This window comes from Anser cygnoides, chromosome Z (genome assembly GCF_040182565.1).
Source record: "Anser cygnoides isolate HZ-2024a breed goose chromosome Z, Taihu_goose_T2T_genome, whole genome shotgun sequence".
NCBI lineage: Eukaryota > Metazoa > Chordata > Aves > Anseriformes > Anatidae > Anser > Anser cygnoides.
In genome coordinates, this window is record NC_089912.1 from 81748818 (window position 1) to 81771658 (window position 22841).

The 22841-nt window shown below is 40.6% G+C and overlaps 1 protein-coding gene across 5 annotated transcripts in view; it reads left to right on the top strand.

The window, feature by feature from the left end:
• Nucleotides 1–22841, top strand: part of DOCK8 (dedicator of cytokinesis 8) — a 95484-nt gene that overhangs the window by 66559 nt on the left and 6084 nt on the right. For all 5 annotated transcript variants that reach the window (XM_048051712.2, XM_048051710.2, XM_048051709.2 and 2 more), the window contains 15 exons: nt 749–894; nt 1859–2041; nt 2791–2926; nt 3742–3829; nt 6391–6487; nt 7749–7883; nt 10646–10798; nt 11953–12111; nt 12919–13019; nt 13477–13669; nt 18382–18525; nt 19414–19545; nt 20354–20488; nt 21026–21115; nt 22160–22396. In XM_048051712.2, coding sequence (XP_047907669.1) covers nt 749–894; nt 1859–2041; nt 2791–2926; nt 3742–3829; nt 6391–6487; nt 7749–7883; nt 10646–10798; nt 11953–12111; nt 12919–13019; nt 13477–13669; nt 18382–18525; nt 19414–19545; nt 20354–20488; nt 21026–21115; nt 22160–22396 — 2129 coding nt within the window. The remainder of the gene's footprint in view (nt 1–748; nt 895–1858; nt 2042–2790; nt 2927–3741; nt 3830–6390; nt 6488–7748; nt 7884–10645; nt 10799–11952; nt 12112–12918; nt 13020–13476; nt 13670–18381; nt 18526–19413; nt 19546–20353; nt 20489–21025; nt 21116–22159; nt 22397–22841) is intronic.

Genomic DNA, 22841 nt, shown 5'->3' on the forward strand with positions numbered 1-22841 from the left:
ATGCCACAGATGAAAAGGAGTCAGAGTGAAGAAGCCCAGGTGTACCGATACGGCTAGTTTTTAGAGTGCCTTTCTTTTGAATACCTGCAATATCAGAGGTTGTTGATCTTGTTCTGAACACACTGAGATTGGCTGGTCACTTAGTTTCTGTGAGAAACAGTTCTTGCAAAACACAAATGGACACTCAGAATCAAATGAGATTTTTATGAAGCTTGGGTATAACTAACTTTATTTGCTGAAAATTGATTTCAAGAACTTGCAGGGAATAGAAGCAGCCAAATAACTGAAATTAAGCTTGTCCTTTAACCTACAGGAAATATTGCCTGTGTTAGGTGTTAGCGGACTTAGGTACTTTCTGCATATCCCCAAGCTCAGGCATGGCATTCACATTGGTCCTTTCACCTGGAATAGACAGAAACTGAGCATCTCTGGCTTGGTTTTGAACTTCAGAGCCAACCTCGTGTTTGCTACTGCCTTTGCTTTTAATTCAGCTTCCACGAACACATGGAGATTATTGGGCACATCTCCTTTCCCTGTGTTTGTTTGAACAATTTGACATCTTTTGCGAGTGACTTCAAACGATCTTGCTAATGCTGTGCCTCTTGCTGGTTAGTACATCAGCCAGACCAAGTCTCAGGGATGGAGGTGCCAAACGTATTGTTAGGTAACCACCTAATGGAAGACTGTGACATGTGAGCAGCAACAACTGGATTGCTGATGAAGTCCCAATGGAATGTTTCAAATCTAGTTTCAGATGCACGCAGTGGAAAGGGGCGCACAGGAAACCCAGAAGAAGAACAAGAGTCTGCAGGGGCAATCAATCAAAATGTGGCACTTGCCATTGCGGGGAATCAGTTCAGCCTCAGGAGCTCTGGAATATCGCTGGCGTCCTTGGTATGTCCAGGGCTCTGCCAGTCTCCTTTCTTGCATATGTTTCCTTCTTGGTATCCCTTCTTGTGACTAATAACTAAAGTCATAAGAAATTGTTTTCTTCTTTCCTCCAAGAATGCTTCATGTATATTCCTCCTGTCATCTCCTACTCTTCTGTTCCAATCTTCTAATTGCCTCTTCACCATAAGTGATTCCATTTTTTTCTTCTATGTGCCTATTGCCATCTTCACACCCAACCTAGTCACATTTTGACATCAGCAAATGCTACTATAACTCCCCATCTCCCACCCTTCCACCTCCCAGTCCCAGTCTCATCTAAATCCATGGAATTAGGGCTCTAGATCCATCTTTTCATGGAATTATGGGATATCCTGAGTTGGAAGGGACCCACAAGGATCATCAAGTCCGACTCCTGGCTCCACATAGGACCACCCAAAAATCAGACCATATGCCTTAGGGGGTTGTCCAAACGCTTCTTGAACTCCAGCAGCCTCAGTGTCCTGGGGAGCCTGTCCCAGTCCCTGACCACCCTCTTGGTGAAGAACCGTTTCCTAATATCCAGCCTGAACCTCCTCTGTCGTAGCTCCATGCAGTTTTTCTCTATAAATCTTTTTCTTTGTAATTGCTTTTATCTTCTGTGCAATTTGGCTGATGCAGCTGGCAAGAGGGGACCAAACAGTTATAGAATATATGCCTACATTATTCTAAAGAAATTAAAATACAGTCATCTAGCAACAGTGGTTCTGTGCTTCTGTCTTGCTTTCACATACATACAACTAAACCTGCTGTCACTAATACACATGCATAGATTTTAAAAATGCAGTTAGTATAACCTGAAAGAGGCTAAACTTACTGAAGCGTAACCTTGAGATTTGACTCCACTGAAATTTAAGTAACATTACTTCACTTGAATATCCTCCCTCTTCTTTTTCTTCTTCCAGCTGACATTTACCTTATCTGCTTCCAGCCCTACAGACAGAGTGCCACATTAGGTCCTGACACCACTCGCAATCTTTTGATTTGTTTCCTCTGGATCATGAAAAACGCTGATCAGAATCTAATACAGAAATGGATTGCAGACCTTCCATCCATGCAACTGAACAGGATTTTAGACCTCCTTTTCATTTGTGTTTCATGCTTTGAGTACAAGGTAAGTGAAACATAGCATGATTTTGTTGGCAAGTATTTTGTTTGTTTGTCTGGTGATCTTTTTTTGTTGTTATTGTTGTTGTTGTTTTTCTTTTTTCATTCTGGCTGTCCAGGGGAAATTTGTTATCAATAAGTGTTAAATTAGCTCTTGTCTAATCTAAACTACGAATAGATAAATTAATTCAGATAAAATAACTGACACCAGCATTCATGCATAATGCCGTCAAAACCTTTGAGGGCATCTTATAAAGTTGCTTTATTATTGGTTGTATTATTTTCCTTATCCTGGCGATTTGAAGGCTATTTATCCACAGGTCCAGTTTACTAATATTTTTTGTCTGTGAAGGAATGTAAGCAATTGGAACTGTCACTACTGGAGCTGTTCTCTTTATGCACTACCCATTTAAAGCAAGGTCCTGGCAGATGACCCTTCACTTAAGGGTTGGGTCTGGACATCAGGACTCCCCTCTCTGACAGAGCCTATCAGAAATGGGTCAAATAACTTTATCTCTGTGCTTTGATTCCTCACTCTGTAACACTGAGCTACATTTTTGTGTTTATTAACAGTATATATACTATCTCCTTCCTCATATGCAACCTTTAAGTATATGTGCCAACCTTTGTATACTAGTCAATGATATTCTGCCTGCTGTCCAAGTCTTTCCTGTTGTCTTTGGTTCTGGTGGTGTAACCTGGACTCATGTCCAAAGGTGGCAGCACTGATGGTGATTGCTTTGACTTTACTTTCAGGGCAAACAAAGCTCAGATAAAGTTAGCACCCAAGCACTCCAGAAGTCCCGAGACGTGAAGGCCCGATTAGAAGAGGCTTTATTGAGAGGTGAAGGAGCCAGAGGAGAAATGATGAAGCGCTGCAGAATACCAGCTGGTACTTCATACTCCCTTTCCCCATGTCTTTTGACAGGATCTCAAGAGGTTGTAGATGCAAATGTGTTTGCTGAATTTCTTAGAATCATACAATCATTAAGGTTTGAAAAGACCTCCAAGATCATCTGGTCCAACCATCACCCTACCACCACTATCATCCACTAAACCACGTCCCTAAGCACCACGTCCAACCTTTCCTTGAACACCCCCAAGGATGGTGACTCCACCACCTCCCTGGGCAACCTGTTCTAATGCCTGACTGCTCTTTCTGAGAAGAAATGTCTCCTCATTTCCAACCCGGAGTTTCATGAAACCTGTGTTTCATGCACACTGCCTGTTCTTATCCTTATCTTTTTCTCCCACAGTCCTTTCCCTTTCCCAGCATTTTGTTTTGCTGTGGATAAAAAAATTACTAGTCTTTAACTATGCAGCAGGTAGCTAGGACTGGCCTCTTCTCAGGTGAAGAATATGAAAGCAAACAAAAAATCTGAAGATGTTCTGACAAATTGTTGTTAATCAAGAGCTATGAAATAGTGTCAGAATTATAAATGAGAACAAATTGTAGCAAAAAAAAAAAGTTTCATTTAATAAATGGAATAATTCTTTTTTTGGTCTTTGACGACAGCTGTACACAAGCTGATGTTCTAAAAATGCTAGGTGAAAAAATGGTCCTATCGTTTTTCTAGAACCCTGAGGCCATAAAATCGAATGAGTCTAACAGACTTTTTCAGACCTGTAGCTCTGTCTTTCAATGAGCTGTTAGACTTCAGGTGTCCCCCTTTCCTTTGATCTCACTGATATATATTGCACTTTTAGGGAATGACAGGTCAGCGGGGCTAAATGAAAACCTGAGGTGGAGAAAGGAGCAGACTCACTGGCGGCAGGCAAATGAGAGACAAGATAAGTAAGTCATTTAATGAAAATAAATTGCTTTTATTAGAACCAAGCTTTTATTATTATTATTATGTTTTGTTCTTTCTCATAGGATTGTTGTATTGCAAAATCAGCAGTCTCAATCCTTTCACTCCTCTGTCAAAGGGAAAGAAATAGAAAATGTTTATGCAGCAGAGGTATCAGCTGTTGCTGTAGCACAAGAAAAAGATCACAAATGCTTGAATGGGATGTTTAAATCACTATGCATTTTTTCCTTTTGATACCAGAGTGGGACACACTAGTCATTGGTACGTCATGTCAAATACTTCACAGAGGCTTGCTATGATGCTTACTTTGCTGCTGCTGTAGCACCTCGCTGTGTTTAACACTGTGGTGTAAGTTTTGCCACATTAAATAAGTTGAGCTGGGTTTGATGTGCAGTGTTAACGGAAGAGTTATTGGCAGGAATAGGGGAAGGTGATTCCGTTATGAACATTTTTCTTGTTGCAGTTTGTAAGTTATGATGTACCAATACATTTCACCTTTTCAGTACTTGTGCACAAGTACTTGTACACAAGTGTACGCAAGTACTTGTACACAAGTGAGTGTCTAGGCTTATTGAAAAACATATTTTCAAGAAAGGTTTTCTACTAACAGTATTTTCATATGATGTGTGCTAAGTTTCTATGAGCATGAAACTTATTGCTTTTCCCTAAAGGGGCTGTGCATAGATCATTTTCCATAGATACTTGCTTGAATTTTGACTATGTGACACACAATGGCCTCTCACCAGTCCAGCTGCTCTGAGCTCTGATGGTATTCTTCAACGTGTGTGAGCTTGAACTGAGAATACTGGGTTGTGCTCTGCTCAGCAACTGTGTTGTTGCCACCTAGCATTCATCTGTGATTATCACACACATTTTTGAACACAAAGATTGTTAATTAGGAATTTATTTGAACCTTAAAAGAGTAATCCTTCTGCTGTCTGTCCAAGATTGGAAGAGGTGCAGATCTTGTGAGGATATTCTTACTTTGCCTTGAAAGCAGCTTGCTTTCCCCCAGTTTCACTGAAGCCAGAGTAAGCCAGTCCTCAAGCAGCAGCTCTACAATATCTATTTGTATTGGTTCAGTTAAACCACTTAAATTACAAATTCTGGTAAATAAGTTAAGCTCTTCATGTTGTCAAGGCACTTCTGTTTCATTGTGCTTGTGACTATGGTATGTGAGATCTTTGCTCTCGTCCTTTGTGGATCCCCATAGAGTACCTCCTGCAGGTAAGGTGTTTGCAGGGCATATGTGGCATGGTGAGTTTGCACGTGGCCACTCAGCCTGTTTCTCCTTGAGCCCAGCATAGGCTGGGATGGGAGCTGCAGATATAAGCTAAGTGTGGTGTCAAAGAAGATCCATTCAGCATGGTTACTGTGTAAGACTGCGTGGTTGCTGGAAATGGTTCAAAGGACTATGTTGTTTGCTTGATTTGTTCAGTTCTTACTCGTATTTAGCAATCCATGGCCAGCTTCTTGGCAGGCCCTTCTGTTCTTCATTGCTTTGAGTCACTGTAATTAATAACTGTACTATTGTCGTGACTTCCTGTCCTGGCCCTCTCCAGATTTACCTGGTTGTGCCCCAAAGAATGGCTCTTTACTTTTCTGGTTTTCTTTTTGGGTGTGACTCCACTGGGCAGAAAAGGGAAGCAAACATAGCAGAAAAGCCACAGATTATTAACTCACTTAGAAGTGTGGTTTTAAGACTGTTCATCTATCCAAGAAATACACCTTTGGGTGCTCTTGGCCCAAGTCAGAGCAGCTCTAATCTCAAGCTTTAAAGAGTAGCTTCAGGCCATGCAATAGCCCGTTTCCGAGTGGTTTAGGAAGTAGAATAAAACCTCCTCTTTGTGTTTATGGCATGTCTGAAAATACACAGTTGTTAGGAGTTGAGCCCCAAGCTCAGAGTGCTCAGCTGAAGGGGAACTGTATTACAGATCTCATCCTTAGGTCTCAACTAAAATGGTGTCACATTGCCATACTTTCTGTCTTTGGGAAGTGCTTCAGACCTCTCTTAGGTGGTCTGGGGTGCTGCTGCACTGACCCTGCAGCCGTGGGACCTGCTGTCTTGTATTGTCAACGATCCCAAGAATCAGCGTTCTTGAGTTCTTATATTAAGTACTGCTGCTATGGCGCTGAAGCTGTTTCCCCTCTGCCAAATGCAGCCTTCTTTCCTTTTTTTTTTTTTTTTTTTTTCCATTTTGGGTTTTCATGTCCTGCTAATGCATTCAGAAATATCTGCCTAGGTTGTTGAACAATGGAGCGTGATATTGAGGGTAGAGTAGCCAAGAAGGAAGCATCAGCATCTATTTGACCTATCCAGTGGACTAGTTTTCAGGTGTTCCCTTTAGAACTTGTAACCTACAGCATCAGCTCTCCTCATTTGACACCATGGTTCTTAAGAAACACTGCTGAACACTGTTTTCATTGTTTGCTCTTACAGGATCATTCAGAATACCATCATTTGTATTTTGCTTTTGTTTAGATAGAAGGTCATCTAATTCCTGTGATACTTGCTGTGTGCTTTAATTAGAACTCCTTTTTGTAGGACAAAAGCAGAGCTAGATCAAGAAGCTCTGATCAGCGGAAACCTGGCAACTGAAGCTAACCTGATCATTCTTGACATGCAAGAGAACATCATCCAGGTGGGAAACTGCAGAGCTGGCTTTGTACCAATCCCTGCTCCCTCAGAAGTCAGTGGAAGCAAGCCTTTATGTTCTTAGGCATTGCAAATTGTTTTCATTAAAGACCTCCTATAAGCTTGTATAATTGGGGTGGGGAAGTGGAGTGGAGGGGAAGACAAGGATGAATTAATTCAAAGACAAAACTATTGCTTTACACTGGTGTCACAAGCACTTTCTACTATACAGCATTACACTAGTGTGAATGAAATGGAAGGCTACCCCCTTGTCTTCAGCTGATGTGGCTGAAAGCTGTTCACTCCTGTGACACAGGAGTTTGGAGAGGATGAGGAAAGAAAAATTTTCATTTATGTTAGGAATGTATCGAAAGTTATTAGTAATTTGGAACTGGGCTGGTGGCCAGCCTTAGGTCATACTTTGCTTCTCATGTGATCCTGTGAGAGAAAAGGATTTAGCCTTGACTCCCACAGAGTGCCTGATGCAGGAAAGGATCTTCCACCAGCATGGAATGCTTCTGAAAAGGATGTGCTGATGTTTCCCCCTTAACAGCAATGTAAAGAACTTAACTTGCAGGAGTCAGATGAAGCAAAATTTCACAGTGGAACTGTGATAGTTAACTGTGCCAGGATGGTTTAGGAAAGATGCTCCAAAGTCATGGGTATTGGAATACTGCTGTTGGAGCAACATACATATTAATACATAACAAAGAGAAGACTTTGTTCTTCAAAACTTGCTAATTGAAAAGCATTTAGCAGATAGTTGCAGTACCAGGCATGATTTTTGCATGACACTCCTCATAGAGCCTTGTGTTCCCAATATCCAGGTTGCGGGTTTGATCAGAGCATACCAGTATGCCTGTATAGCTTGTATGCCCAGGAAATGCATGAGGGAAAAGGCTGGTGCATGGCCACCAAGGAATCACTTCCTAGTCCAATGTGCATGAAAGACTGGACAAAAAGTGGACAGTGCTGCAAGAGTCACTGCAGAAGCTGGCTGAGCTTAAAAGTGCATTGGGGGTCTGTGGATATTGAGAAATGTTGGAAACATTTTCACTCATCTTCCTGATCACTACAAAACTGTTTTGAGTTTCCTTTTCAGCAAATATTAACAAATTAAAAAAAAAAAAAAAAACCAGAAAAAACTGTGATCTCCAAGCTGCCAGATGTGTCTTGTGGACAGGATAGTAGAACAACCAATTCCTATGTGCCAGTTCACTGCTGAATTACCTAATGCAGTTATTGTTGTTTTTCTCCTCCGTGTGTAGGCAAGCTTTGCGGCAGAATGCAGAGACAATCTTTTGGGAGGAGTTTTGAAGGTCCTGGTAAATTCTCTTGGCTGCGATCAGAGCACCACTTATTTGACTCATTGCTTTGCTACACTCAGAGCACTCATTGCTAAGGTATGCTCTTGAAATACTTCTGTTTACATGCTTCCAGTCAAGTTATCAGAGCAGCATTTCTAGAGCAGAGCTGTGTGCATTCACTCACCATTTTTCCTGTGGCATTCACTAAATATGTTTTGCATATGTAAATACCAATGCCTGTCTGTAGGGACACGGAGAAACTTCTCCAGTTGTTGCGAGATTATTTCGTTGACCACAAAAAGTGGACTAACTGAATCAGAATAACTTCATGATTCTAGCAGTTTACTCTTGAATATAGAAAACTCACTAATAAAAAAGGTTAAAAAAAATCCATCTAATCATTTTAAATACTTTTTGATTTTAATTAGGAATCTTAACTCTAGGGACTGCACAGATTCCATGAAGTAAAATGAGTTATTATATCATCACAGATTCACAGATTCACAGATTTCTCTAGGTTGGAAGAGACCTCAAGATCATCGAGTCCAACCTCCGACCTAACACTAAGTACTCCACTAAACCATATCCCTAAGCTCTACATCTAAACGTCTTTTAAAGACCTCCAGGGATGGTGACTCCACCACCTCCCTGGGCAGCCCGTTCCAATGCTTAATAACCCTTTCGGTAAAGAAGTACTTCCTAACATCCAACCTAAAACTCCCCTGTCGCAACTTTCGCCCATTCCCCCTCGTCCTGTCACTAGGCACGTGGGAGAATAGACCAACCCCCACCTCTCTACAGCCTCCTTTCAGGTAACTGTAGAGAGCGATGAGGTCGCCCCTGAGCCTCCTCTTCTCCAGGCTGAACAAGCCCAGCTCCCTCAGCCGCTCCTCGTAAGACTTGTTCTCCAGACCCCTCACAAGCTTGGTCGCCCTTCTCTGGACTCGCTCGAGCACGTCCATGTCCTTCCTGTAGCGAGGGGCCCAAAACTGAACACAGTACTCGAGGTGCGGCCTCACCAGAGCCGAGTACAGGGGCACAATCACTTCCCTCGACCTGCTGGCCACACTGCTTCTTATACAGGCCAGGATGCTGTTGGCCTTCTTGGCCACCTGAGCACACTGCTGGCTCATATTCAGCCGACTATCCACCAATACTCCCAGGTCCTTCTCGGCCAGGCAGCTTTCCAGCCACTCATCTCCCAGCCTGTAGCTCTGCTTGGGGTTGTTGCAGCCCAGGTGCAGGACCCGGCACTTGGCCTTGTTGAACTTCATGCAGTTGACCTCAGCCCATCGCTCCAGCCTATCCAGATCCTCCTGCAGAGCCTTCCTGCCCTCGAGCAGATCGACACACGCACTTAGCTTGGTGTCATCTGCAAACTTACTGAGGGTGCACTGGACGCCCTCATCCAGATCATCAATAAAGATATTAAAGAGGACCGGCCCCAGTACCGAGCCCTGGGGGACACCACTAGTGACCGGCCTCCAACCAGATTTGACTCCATTCACCACAACTCTCTGGGCCCGGCCATCCAGCCAGTTTCTAACCCAGCGAAGCGTACGCCAGTCCAAGCCCCGAGCAGCCAGTTTCTTGAGGAGAATGTTGTGGGGAACGGTGTCAAAAGCCTTACTGAGGTCAAGGTAGACCACGTCCACAGCCTTTAAGCCATCAAGACCACTTTCCAATCTAAAATCTGGTAAAGATCCATTCACCTACAAAGAAAAACATTTCCAAAAAGGAAAAATCTGTGAAATGCTTTTTTCACCTAAACGTTTCTAAAATGCAAATAATAAACAGGATACTCCTGTCCAATTAATGCCTGTCTGCTGTTAGATGTAGATTGGATGACAAAGCCTAATTATAGGGTAGGTATATGAGCAGTTATGAAACTCATAATTATGTTTTCATTGTACTTTATCTTTGAAAGCTAACTTCCAATTAAAATAATGAATTTTGTGAAGCAATCGTTATTTCATTGAAATAGATCTTCCAGTTAAGCTGACTCAGTTCTTTATTTTATGAAGCAATCATTCCAATTATTTCTGTTACACCTTAGGTATATAAATGTTATTTTATAAACAAATGAAAATGATAGAACCCTGTGCCAGCAGGTTTGTAATATAAATTAGGCTTAAAACAGTGAGATAATCAAGTGAAGAAAGTTTGAGGACTGGGGAATAGTCCTGGAAATGAGAAATAATATCCTGTATTCTGTTCACACACCTTTATCAGTCCAGTCTATGTACATACGGTACTGGTGCATCTGTGCTGTATACACTGACATTTTCTTAGGACAGACATCCTGTCCCATGGGTTTGTTGTCTATGAGGTGTGTTGAGGAGTCGCTTTAAAGGAGGGTCTGGATGAAAGCTGGGCAATTGAAGTTTTGTGGCATACCGTAGGAGGGAGAACATGCTGGAGGGCTGAGGAAGGGTAGGGTGTTGGTGCAAAAAGCTAGTAATTGCTCCTTATGCTTAAGGAAATATTTGCGTGTTTCATCAACCATTATATATTCTGAAAATAGCAACTCTCCATGCTTTTTATGAATTTTGCAATATTTGATCTTTCAAAATCTTCTGGAGCCATGGGACTCCATAAAAAAATTTATTCTCTCTCAATCTGTTGCTCTTTATTTAAACACTAAGGCTATTTTAAAACCTTTCTTTTCTGTAAAAAGGCTTGGAAATGGAACCTACAGAGGCACAGAAATCAGATGTCTGTATCAAAGGATATAAAATATCTTTCTTGCAAATTTTAATCTTTGTCTGAATCCTGTGATTTTTGTGTGCTAAGCACAAATTCATATTTTAATGGCCAGAAATGTGAGTAATGAATGATGTATTCTTTGTTTCCCTTAGTTTGGAGATTTCCTGTTTGAAGAGGAGGTGGAACAGTGTGCTGACCTGTGTCAAAGAGTTCTCCACCACTGCAGCAGCAGCATAGATGTTACACGGACTCAAGCATGTGCTACTCTTTATCTCCTCATGAGATACAGCTTCAGCTCTACCAGTGTAAGATTCTGAGAACAGCAGTATGTTTTGTGACATCAATTTTGTGACCAAGTGAAAGTAAAACTTAAGTTGTGATAACACATGGGAAGCATCTGCAGATTAATATGTTGTGCTGTTTCACATACATGAAGTCAAAGAGGTGCCTACAAGTGTAGGGGAAAAGTAGTTTTAATTATTGTTCTGTCTTGTTTAGGAAAATGTGATTTATTTTTTTTTTATGCAGTATCTGTAAATGCATTTTCAAATAGACTTCTGTTAGCAAGGGCAAGACATGGTCTAGGGATTGGGCTGGGTAGGTCAGGTTGTTGTTTGGACTTGATCTTGAAGGTCTTTTCCAACCTAGATGATTCTACGATCCTGTGATTCTATGGGTAAACAACACTCTTCAGTTTTTCTGGTATTCTTTTTCACTCCTGTGTCAGAACTGCTTAAACCTAGACCAGTTCTACTCTAATGCATTTACAGCCTCAGTGGAATGACTGTATTTAGTTATTAATGTGAATTTTCCACTTGCCCTTTTGTGTTGGGAACAGTAATCTAGGCTCTGACTGTACCCATGCATACAGAGCAAAATGCTTATTTTATGCTTGTAGATTCCTAATGTCCTAGCCTGTAAGGACATTCATTAGCATTTTAGATTGCATCTGATTTTACACAGTATTTTTCTAGTATTTTTTCTAGTTTTTACTTTTAAAGCTTTGAATATGTGAAAAGTGTTGGCTTTGCAGGAGCAGAATATGCCTCTGAGACAGTTAACCAGCAAGGCATGGTACATTACCATGTGAAGCCCTCAGAGGCCTTTTGCTTCCTAGACTTGTTTCCAGAATGCTTACATAGTCCTGCTGCCTCTCCTTCTCTGTGGATGGCGTGACTTATGTACCTGCTGACCTGTCCAGAGGGGAAAAGAAAAGGGCTTCTGACTTTCCCCCTGTCTGAAGCAAGCATATGTATTCCAAGGCACATTCTTGCCCCAAAGCATGGACACATCAGAGTCAGGGTTTGCTGATTCTTACTTGCCTGAGCAGTGATTTTATCCACTCAGTGTGGGCAGGGAAAAGTGTGTTTGGTTTATTTAGGAGACAGAGATATGTGAACTGATATGCATGGTGTGGTGTAGCCATCATTCTCTTGTTTTTGTTTTTTTCTTCTGAAAGAATTTTGCAAGAGTGAAGATGCAGGTGACCATGTCACTAGCTTCTTTGGTTGGCAAATCACCCGAATTTAATGAGGAATTCCTTCGACGTTCCTTACGAACCATCCTGGCCTATGCAGAAGAAGATGTGGATATGCAGGCAACGCCATTTCCCCTTCAGGTCAAATCTTTTGTGATATCTGTGGCTTTATATCAGAGCTTTCACATAGCAATGTGCTTGGAGCAAGACCTATAATCTTCGTCTTCCACAGTAATGAAAATAAGGATGCAGGAGTTATTGCCTGAGCTTATCTCTTATGCAATAATAAGCAGGACAAAAGTGGAGGATGTAATTTTGTAGAATAAACTCTTGGAAATTTCCATTGGAATCACGTTAGAGAAGAGTTATCTCTTAGCTTTGTGCACATTTTTTTCCTAGACTCCAGCAGGAATTGTACACTGTAAGAGTTTCCCAAGAAGGAATCTGATTAATTATATTTTCAGACAAGTAGCACTATGAAAGCTTATCTCCCAGTTTATAAGGCAGGAGTAGCAATAATGAAAAACATTTCAGACAAGTTCCAGGTGCTTTGCTGAAATTCTTAAAATAACTTAGTTTGTGTTGAAGACTTACAAAAACACCTGCTTTGTTATCAGATCACAGTTCAACTAAAGATGAACTGAATTAGCAGGTAGGTTTGTGCTGTTTTGCTTTGTTTATTTTTTTCCATTCAGAATTAAACTGATCACAGGGGTCCAACTCATTTTGATTCATTAAAATGTATGTATAAGATTTACTATGTCAGCAGTGTTTGCTGCATTGAGTAGAGCTGGAAAAACATACCTAGTAGCAATTCAGCATCCTGTCATTTCCTTGGCTAAGAGGAACTAAATGGGAATAACTTATCATTTGGTGAAGATGCTGGTGTTTTTCTAGAAGGGAAAAAAAATGCGTGAGAAATTCATGTTGATCTTTATATTACTGCAGGTAGAGGAGCTGCTGTGTAATCTGAACAGCATCCTGTCAGATACGGTGAAAATGAGGGAATTTCAGGAAGATCCAGAGATGCTCATGGATCTCATGTACAGGTGAATCCACTTACAGTTGTTACTGAGGAAATTCTGCAGTGAGGTGAGCACAAGAGCTGTGTATGTTAGGGACAATCTGTGGACAAAGCCAATGGCTGTTCTGCATGTACACTGCTACTTCAGCACAGCTGACCTCTCTCAGGGGGCCCAGGCAGGATGGACAGTGTTGCAGTGGAGCCGTGGGAGGTGGCTGGTGGACATGGGCCTGGGCAAGGACAGGAGTCAGGGACTAATGATCACCGAAGGGTCCAGGATTCAGGAATTTTACTCTCCTCATAATCTCTCTCTGTCCTCGTTCCTCTTCCCTAGTTATTTCATTTGCCCAGTGCTCAGTGAATCATATTCACGGAATAAAGAAACAGGTGTCCGCTTCCATTTACCCTGGAACTATAGGGGTCCTTTCTGTTATTTGAGAAGAAGAGATCAGTCATATCTCCTTTCTTCCTCGTGTTGTTAGAATTGCTAAAGGATACCAGACATCGCCTGACTTGAGACTGACTTGGCTGCAGAATATGGCAGAGAAGCACACCAAGAGGAAGTGCTACACAGAAGCAGCCATGTGTCTTGTCCATGCTGCAGCACTGGTGGCTGAGTACCTCAGCATGCTTGAAGATCATAGCTATCTCCCAGTGGGCAGTGTCAGCTTTCAGGTAAGGAGAGGATCCAAAGTTCTGACAGTATAAGGCTGGGATGATCTGTCATGGTGTGTGTATTTCTTCCTGTGTTAAAGCAGAGTAAGAGTGCATGTATGGAAAGGAAAAGTTACAGTGAATCCATCAATGCTTTTGATAGGTTGTGCTTAAGATTTATTACACTCACTGATGAAAACTGGTACTGTAGTATCTCTCTGTCTCTATTTTCTCTTTGCATCCTTTGGATGCTGTAATCTCACGTTTGCCAAATAGAACCCTTCTATTATCATATATCTTTTCCTAGGGTTGTTTCTTAATAACTAGAGATGAATCTTTCAACCTTCTTTCGGATAAGCTAGGTAACTGGAGTTACTGTGTTCTTTTAGATATGTTCTCCAATTCTTTGACAGTCCTCTAGTTACTAACCAACATCCTTCTGAGTAGTGAATGGCATAATCATATTAGTCTATAAGCAGTAAAAGTGTCCCATAAATTCTCTAACCCTGTGAAGTACCATCTCTCAGTTTTATCTTCAAAGACTCCACTGGTTGTTTTGGCCTTGTTGAGCTCATTTCTCAGTGATACATTGATCTTTTCCAAAGAATTTTTGTGGTTTTTGTTTGTTTATTTGTTTTCTTACACACTTCTTTTCTACATCTCATGGATAAGGAAGTCATTCTTTATTGTCACTTAGACATTGTGAAATGCAACTATTTATTTGTACATAGTTTGTCAGATTATGCAGTTTTAGTTATCCTTACCTGAACTAATTTTTGTGCCAACTTAGTGAGTTTATCACTTTTTTTTCCACACATAATTAAAAACCAGAAATGACTGTACCCTAAAAATATCCCCATGTGTAGATTATTCATTTGTGATTATTGTCTAAGACATGTGAAGATCTATCTAAGACTATTTTTCATTTGTAGCATTTGCTGCAATGCTTTGGAATCGTTCTAAGCAATTAATAGAAATGTTGTGCAGTACTAACTCAGATGTTGGATAGACATCTGTTGTTTGGGCATTATTGCCTTTGTCAGATTATAATCTCTTTAAAAGTAGAACCTGAGTTTCTATAGTCTGTGTTGATTCAGATTAATTACAATCTCTGATTTTTTTTCCTTAGTAAAAGTTTGTATCAGAATTTCCGCTATTTTGTCTGGAATGTAGCCTGATAAACCTACCAATGGCTGCTTATCCTGTTCGCTTTTTTAAAAATGTAGTCCCCAAAAGACATTTCCTCCTCTGGAACTTCTCCAGTTTTCCAAAACATACAGCAACTCAGTACTAGCTGCATGAATACCCTTTTGCTTAGTTCATTCGAAGAGTTGAGGGGCACATTTTATGATCCAGGTGATTTTGAAATGGCTAACACTAGTAGTTGGTACATTCATCATCCCTTGATATAATCACAACACATTTGCTTTTTCCCTTCAGAATAGTAAATGTGAATATTATTGAACCACATGGCATTTTGCATTGAGTTAAATATGTTGGGGAATAGTATTCACAATTCCACCTTAGCAATCAGGCAATGGACTAGCATTATTAGAATTCCTTTACAATTAGTACACTGGTAGTTACCTGTATATACTTCTTACTGGATAATATTCTGGCCATGGATTTACACTTCTGCATCCCTTATTCTTTTGCATCCCATATCAGTTTTGCATTCCTGACTTGTAACTTACAATAATTATTTCTATTTTCTTCTTTCCTCCCTACTTGTTTTATATGATTATCGTCTGCATGTAGATGAAATCTGCATTCCTTTTCCAAGGTCTTTCTGCTCCCAGTCTACCATGAACACTTGTAATCTTGCGCAGTTGACCTTAATGCAATTCCTTCTTTCCTTCCTCCCAGACTGATCAGATGAATGAGTATGGTTCCAGTTATTTTAGAGAACTAAAGTCTATTCTACAAGGCACTAGAGAAGTTAAAACTTAGGAGTTAAGAGTATCTTAGACAAATCAGTCTCCTTTGTCAAAATGCTTATGTAACTACATTTGCTAAAGGAACAGTTGCTCCATAGGGGAGCGGGAATTAAATGCCTTAATGACCAGAAACCCAATTACAAAACTCTTCATCTGACAGCATAATTTTAAACCTCAGTTTGCTCAATGACAATAATTAACTATAATAGCACTTCGCATTTTTACAAAGCTTTTCAAGAGAGGAGCTCCCGTTCTTTACAAACAGGTTTGTGTTTTGTAGCACCTGTGATTACCTTGTTCAGATGACCTCTTTAAAAAAAGAATAACACTACTCAAAGTGTCCCAGCTTTACCTGGAGTTCCAGATCTCACCCACTGATTCTTTCTGTATCCATTTCTCCATTTAGCTTGAATATGGAATTAACTAGTATTGGTGATATGTATTCAGTTGTGGAATTGAGAGAATTAATGTGTATAAAAACTATTGTTCTGAATGAGCAGAAGTGTTATCTTTTTATATACGTATATATGCATAAAAGAGTAAAGTGATGTAGCAAAGAATTAAACGAGTTGACATAGGTCTCTTGTGACAACTCCATTAACATCCAGACAACTGGTTGTCAGTGATATAACACTTGTCCTTATACTGTGCCAGGCAAAACTGTATATGCTCCCATCTCTGCAATCATAAAACTATCCCTGGAGATTAGCAATTTGTGTTTGCAATAAATCACCCTTACAAGTGATGAGGAGGACTTAAGGAAACCATGAACTACATGTGGACTAACTATAAAGTCACTTTATATTACCACAGACAAGGTCCTAGTATGTGTACATCTACCTGCTGAGACACATGGCTAATTAGCCTGGGCCTGGTGTCAGGCTAATTCAGCTATGCTGTTTTAGGGATCTAAGTTGCAGTCTTCCTTCCTAACATGGGGATAAGGGCCGATGATCACTGTCAAGCCTCTTGAGTTCACAAAAGTGTCACTTTTCCTTAAAGAAAAATAGGTCCATGAGGTCCAAAATAATTGCAAATAATATATGACATAACTTATGTATTGCCTTTATCATATAGTGACTTACAAAATTCTTCCATATGGAAGGTAGATCAAGGTTAAAGGTGAATGAGGTATGTCCACTTTGCAAAACATCATACTAGCACCAGAAATATGTCATGGAGGGTGGCCTCCTATTAGAACATGTGGATTGTAAAACATGGAAATACATGTCTGACATAAGTTATTACAGATTTAGAGCCAAAGAAGAGATAATTAATGTCTGTGATTTTCTTGGTTTTCTCTCACAAATAAATCACTTCTCTGGACACTTTTCCCATTGCTAAAGAAAACAAAACAAGAAAGCCCTCAAAAGCTGCATGCCACTCTCTGAAAACAGTCTTAACGGCTACTGCTACAGAAAGCCAGGAATTGAACTGTAACGTGTTGTATGAGTTTCCCTAGATATGTGCCAGGTATGCCAACTGTGGTTTATGTCACTGTCTTCCATGACATGAAATTGGTAGGTCAAAAATGGCAGGCATTGGAACGCTAAAAGGTGCTGCAGTTTTCCCTCTGGCTGAAATTCAGACACATTCTTAACTCCTGCAGATGCTGTCCTGAGCTTTGTGCTCACCCTTGCAGTGGAGCTGACATGGTGTTCAGACTAGACACGGTAATGGCAGCATGGCTGGAGTAAATTTCACCTGTGGAGGAATAAATACAGCTACAAAATCCACAGGGAAAAGTCCTGTGTTGCTAATGATATGTGATGCCAATTCCTTATCTGAAATCTGATCAATAGTAACAGCCCTCAGTGTCTCTGCAGTTTTATAAAGATGTCTTTCAGGAGTCAGATAGCTAGCCAACTGGCATTTATCCTGCACTCAGATAGATTGCCGTTGTCAGTTCTGCTGAAGTGAGACACCATGACACCAAGTTAACTTCTTTTAATTACTAACAAATTGAACCCTAGGATTATTGCTGCTCTCGAAAGTCACATATGCTAGTTCCATATTGTATTTGCACATATTTTAATGTGCATTTACATGTAGTTCTATATATTCTAATATTTTTTATGTTGGTTCTACCCAGTGTCATTAATCCAAAGGGATCCTGAAGAGCTGTGGACTTGTTACTTTGTGGTCTAGAATCTCAAAAGAGTGACTAACACTGCATAATTTACTTAGTTTTATTTAAACACACGATAAGATCAGTAACTTTAACAAAAAAATGAGTAAATTGTTTAGGATCAAGGTGTAACAGGGTAGAGGCTGAGCCAAGAAGGAACATTCCAGTATTATAGTTCTTAGAATAATATCGTATATGTTCTACTTCTTTGTTTGCAGAAGTTGTAAAATTAACAACTTGAAAATTCAGCTTATTCAAACAGCTCACAGGAGACCTGATGTACAGCCTGAATTTTTTTCACCTCTGAGGTAAAAGAAACTGAAAGGGTATGGCTGCTAGTGACCGCTGCAGCATAGGAGATTCTGTGCATTGCAGATCCAGGGAAATCCAGCTACCAGAGGAAGGTCAGTTAGTGATCTACAGGAGTTTGCCTTTTAAACCTGAGGCGAGAAAGTTTAGGATTCTTCTAAAAATCTCCTGATCTGTCATCTGTGAAGATTTATGATGTTCCATTTGCTTCTAAATAAGATTTAACTATTTACCCCCTGGCTGCACTTCCATCTCATTCTTCTTCCTGTCATATAAATATGTTGAAACTGTTTCTGCCTGGGTCTTTACTGTAGACTATTGCTCTTGGATCCTGATTTTTCTACTCTGATTTATTTTAGAACATTTCATCTAATGTGCTGGAGGAATCTGCTGTTTCAGATGATGTTTTGTCTCCAGACGAAGATGGTATATGTTCTGGGAGGTATTTTTCAGAAAGTGGTCTGGTAGGGCTACTGGAACAAGCAGCAGAACTCTTCAGCACGGTGAGTGAGGGCCAAAAGCATGGGGAGATGTAGAGGGGCTATGCCAGCTTGTTTTCCTGCACACAAGGAATGGCAGGCTTACTGCTCAGCCAGGCTCCACAGATCTGCCCCACTGCAGATAACAAAGGAAGGGATGCATCTTGTGGTTGACCCAGCCTTGTCTCAAACAGCTCCACATAACACACTTTACAAGTAGCCTAGCTCAGCCACATACCCACCTCTACTGTGGGGACTACAGGCAGCATGAACAGAAAGTGATTGACTTTCTGGCTGATATTTTCATGGGATGGTACATCTTAAAAAAAAAGGGCCTGCTTAAAATACAGATTTTATGAAAGATGTGAGAGTTACTGCTATGCTTTCACACAGAGTATAACCACTGACCTAAAAATCTACCCTTACTATGTAGAGAGTCACGATGTTAATACTCAACTAGCTCATTGCATTGCTGCAGTGGTAAAGAGCATTATTTAGCATCTCTGAAGAAATCATTTGGGTTCCTTTATTGCAGATGCAGATTTTGTTGCTCATTGGTCTCAATAAAGCTATACACACAAAACAAATCCATTCCCTTCTTCTCACCTAGAACTCTAACTGTTCTGGTCCATAACCAGAAACCACGTTCTTCACACAGGAATTTGGGGCTGAGAGCTCAGCAGATCAGAGATCCAAATTTGATCCAGTTTTTGGTTTAGAGCTACTTTAAGAACTACTCTTCTAGTATTATTGGATTTTAGAAAGCTAAAACAAATTACATAACAGATTGAAGTCCCATAAATACCCTTTTCAGCCTGTCCATTGGTATAGATCCAGTTCCTTTTCAGAGTGCCTGAGGACTCATTTCTTTTCTTCTATGTTTTTTTCTTTTTTTCCCTTTTTTTTCCCAAGGGAGGATTGTATGAAACTGTGAATGAGGTGTACAAAATTGTCATCCCTATACTGGAAGCACATCGAGACTTCAGAAAGCTTACCTTGACACACAGCAAGCTACAGAAGGCCTTTGACAGCATTATTAATAAGGTACTTGTAAGGCAAGGCAGCACTAGCAAGACAGGTTACTGGGTTGCACTGTTTGTTTATGACTGGTGATAATAAAATGAAAACTGGTATGAACTAGATTCATTTCCTTTTTGTAATAACAGCTACCATCTGCTTTGTCTTACCTCTGAAGTACACTCTACAGTGAAACAGGCTCTATTCTCCCTGTAAGAAAAAGAAGAAATGAATCTAAAACTGTTTTAGAGTTACAGAAGAACATCTGAACAGACCTAGAAGAAGAAATTGCCTGATTCAACCTGGCCACATCGACTTAAGAAAAACAACCTTCTTGTCCATTAGCTAGTATTTTCAATGCACAAATAGAAGAAAGACAAATGCCTGGCTGAATTCTCAACATGCGTGCTGCCCCCTAATTTCTCTACCTCCAGAAGCATTTTACTACTGAGTCTAGTCAGTTTCAAGTTCTTACCAACCGTTGCTCATTGCCAAATTTGAATTTTGTCAAGTTTGATGGAATTAAAAAAACATATGAATATATTATTTTGTTTTGTAAAAGTCACTTCATGGTCAGCCTAAATTTTAAGTTAGGTTTCAGTCAAATCTGCCCTTCACCTCTATGCTTGCTTTCATGAACATGTGCTTCTAATTCATTGGCATTGAAAACACATAAAACTAAATATGACTCTGAATTATGGGAAGATGTAGGATTAGTAGGTTTTCAGTTGTTTTCAGTACATCAAATTGAAAAAAAAAAAAGGCATTCAAAGTATTCTATGTTGCCATTGAATAAAAAGTAATTGTAATTTTCCTCTTTTTCTGCATCATTTAGGGTCAAAAGCGAATGTTTGGAACTTACTTCCGTGTTGGTTTCTATGGATCTAAATTTGGGGACTTAGATGAACAGGAATTTGTTTATAAGGAGCCTGCAATTACCAAACTTCCAGAGATTTCTCACAGATTAGAGGTAAAGAAAAAAATGTTGTGATAATATAATCTCCTATGCTATGTCATACTTTCTAATGAATGTGCACAACTCTAATATTATTACTGATATACAGAAATCAATCACAATCTGATCTATACCATAGATTATTCCCTTTGTATATATCCTTTCTTTTATAGCCTTTTTACGGCAAAATGATGAAAGTGATCCATTCTCAGTACCTTGAGGCCATGTCGCTAATGGGAAGATTCATGATATGTTGAATGATTTGATCTAAACAGGCCCAATATTTGCTTTGGTACCTTTTCAACTTTTTCTTCAAACTGCAATGTTCTCTTCTTCTCTTTTTAGCTGGAGCTTTACATTTTTGTGAGCAGCTCACACTGAGCTTTGTCAATAAGGTGCCTGAGCCTGGCCAGCTGTTGTTCATGAAGCAGTGTGTTTACTGTACAGAGCCCAGAAATAGTCATAGTTGCTCCTTTTCCCTAGAGACACTTAGGTCAATAGCTTTGTATTAAGGACTTAAAACACTCTGGAATAATTCTGTTTCTTTTCCAGGGATTTTATGGCCAGTGTTTTGGGGAGGATGCTGTGGAAGTGATTAAAGACTCCGCTCCTGTAGACAAAAGCAAGCTGGATCCTAATAAGGTAGGGAAAGTACTACTTAGTTGAGTACTTCATCACAGAAGAGAAAGGGAGAGAGAGGGATCTCCTTCCTTGAAGCTTTTATATTCAAACAACAAAGCACAAAAAAAAAAAAAAAAAAAAAAAAAAAACACTACAGCTATACCTGTGTGACTAGGGAGGTCCTTAAAGCCAAGAGAGTCAACCATATCCTGGGGTGCATCAAGGTAGCCAGTCAAGCAAAGGGATTGTCCTGCTTTTCTCTGCATTGGTGTGGCCTCACCTCAAGTACTTTGTGCAGTTTTGGACACCACAATACAAAAAGGACATAAAACTATTAGAGAGCATCCAAAAGAGTGCTGTGAAGATGGTGAAGAGTTTAGAGGACAAGAGGTATGAGGAGCAGCTGAGGCCCCTTGGTTTGCTCAGCCCAGAGCAGAGCAGGCTGAGGGGAGGCCTCATGGCGGCCTGCAGCTCCCTCACGAGGGGAGCGGAGGGGCAGGCGCTGAGCTCTGCTCTCTGGGGACAGCGACAGGACCCGAGGGAACGGCATGGAGCTGGGACAGGGGAGGGTCAGGCTGGGTGTTAGGGAAAGGTTCTGCACCCAGAGAGTGGTCAGGCACTGGGACAGGCTCCCCAGGGCAGTGGTCATGGCACTGAGTCTGATGGAGTTCAAAAAGCATTTGGATAACACTGTCAGACACATGGTCTGACATTTGGGTGATCCTCTGGGGACCCAGGAGTTGGACTCAATGGTCCTTGTGGGTTCCTTCCAACTTGGTATATTCTATGATTCCATAAAAGCTTATGTGAAAGGCTTGGTTTGGTAGCTAGTCACAGCAGATGGAAAGTTGAAGCTCTGATCTCCAGTCCCTGCTCTTGCTCTGATTCCTGGAGTTATGCTGTGCCCTCTCCAGAGATAAGTTTTGTCAGCTCTGGAGAAAAGAAGGAGCTCTGAAGGATTTGCAGCTCTGTGCAGTTCCAGACCATGCTTAGCCAAGTGTGAACTATGGGATATTTCATATGTACCATTCCTTTACTCTTTTCATTGTATTCCTCTTCTCTCAGGCATACATACAGATTACTTTTGTGGAGCCGTATTTTGATGAGTATGAGATGAAGGACAGGGTAACTTACTTTGAGAAGAACTTCAACCTCTGTCGGTTCATGTACACTACGCCTTTCACCATGGATGGGCGCCCTAGAGGAGAGCTTAGCGAGCAATACAAGAGGAACACCATCTTGACAACAATGCATGCTTTCCCCTACATCAAAACTAGAATAAATATTATCCAAAAAGAAGAGGTAATTGGGTTTTGAAGACAGATCTACTTTCTCGGGGGCTGAAGGAGTCTCTGGGCAGAGGGTAGGGAGAGGGGGAGATTTTCAAATTCTTTGCTTGACAGAAGAAAAGAAAGCTGAATTTTTCAGACATTACTCTCATAAATTGGAATGGCATAGAATAGGTAGAGAAATGCAAGATGAATACTTACGGTGAAACAGAGAGGATGGAGGATATACATCCTTCTTTTGACCTCTGAGTTGCTGTGCTGGAGGATACGTGGAGCTCTGTTTATGGCTGTACTTCAGCTGATAAAGCACAGTTAAAGAGTTAAATTGGGCTCAGAGCTGCTATAGAGGCAAGGAAACTTTCTTAGCAGTAGGAAGTGGAAAACTCTTTAAGACATAAAATCAGTAACTTAGGATAATAATGAGTATGTACAAACAGGGAGTCTGATCCAAATCCTAC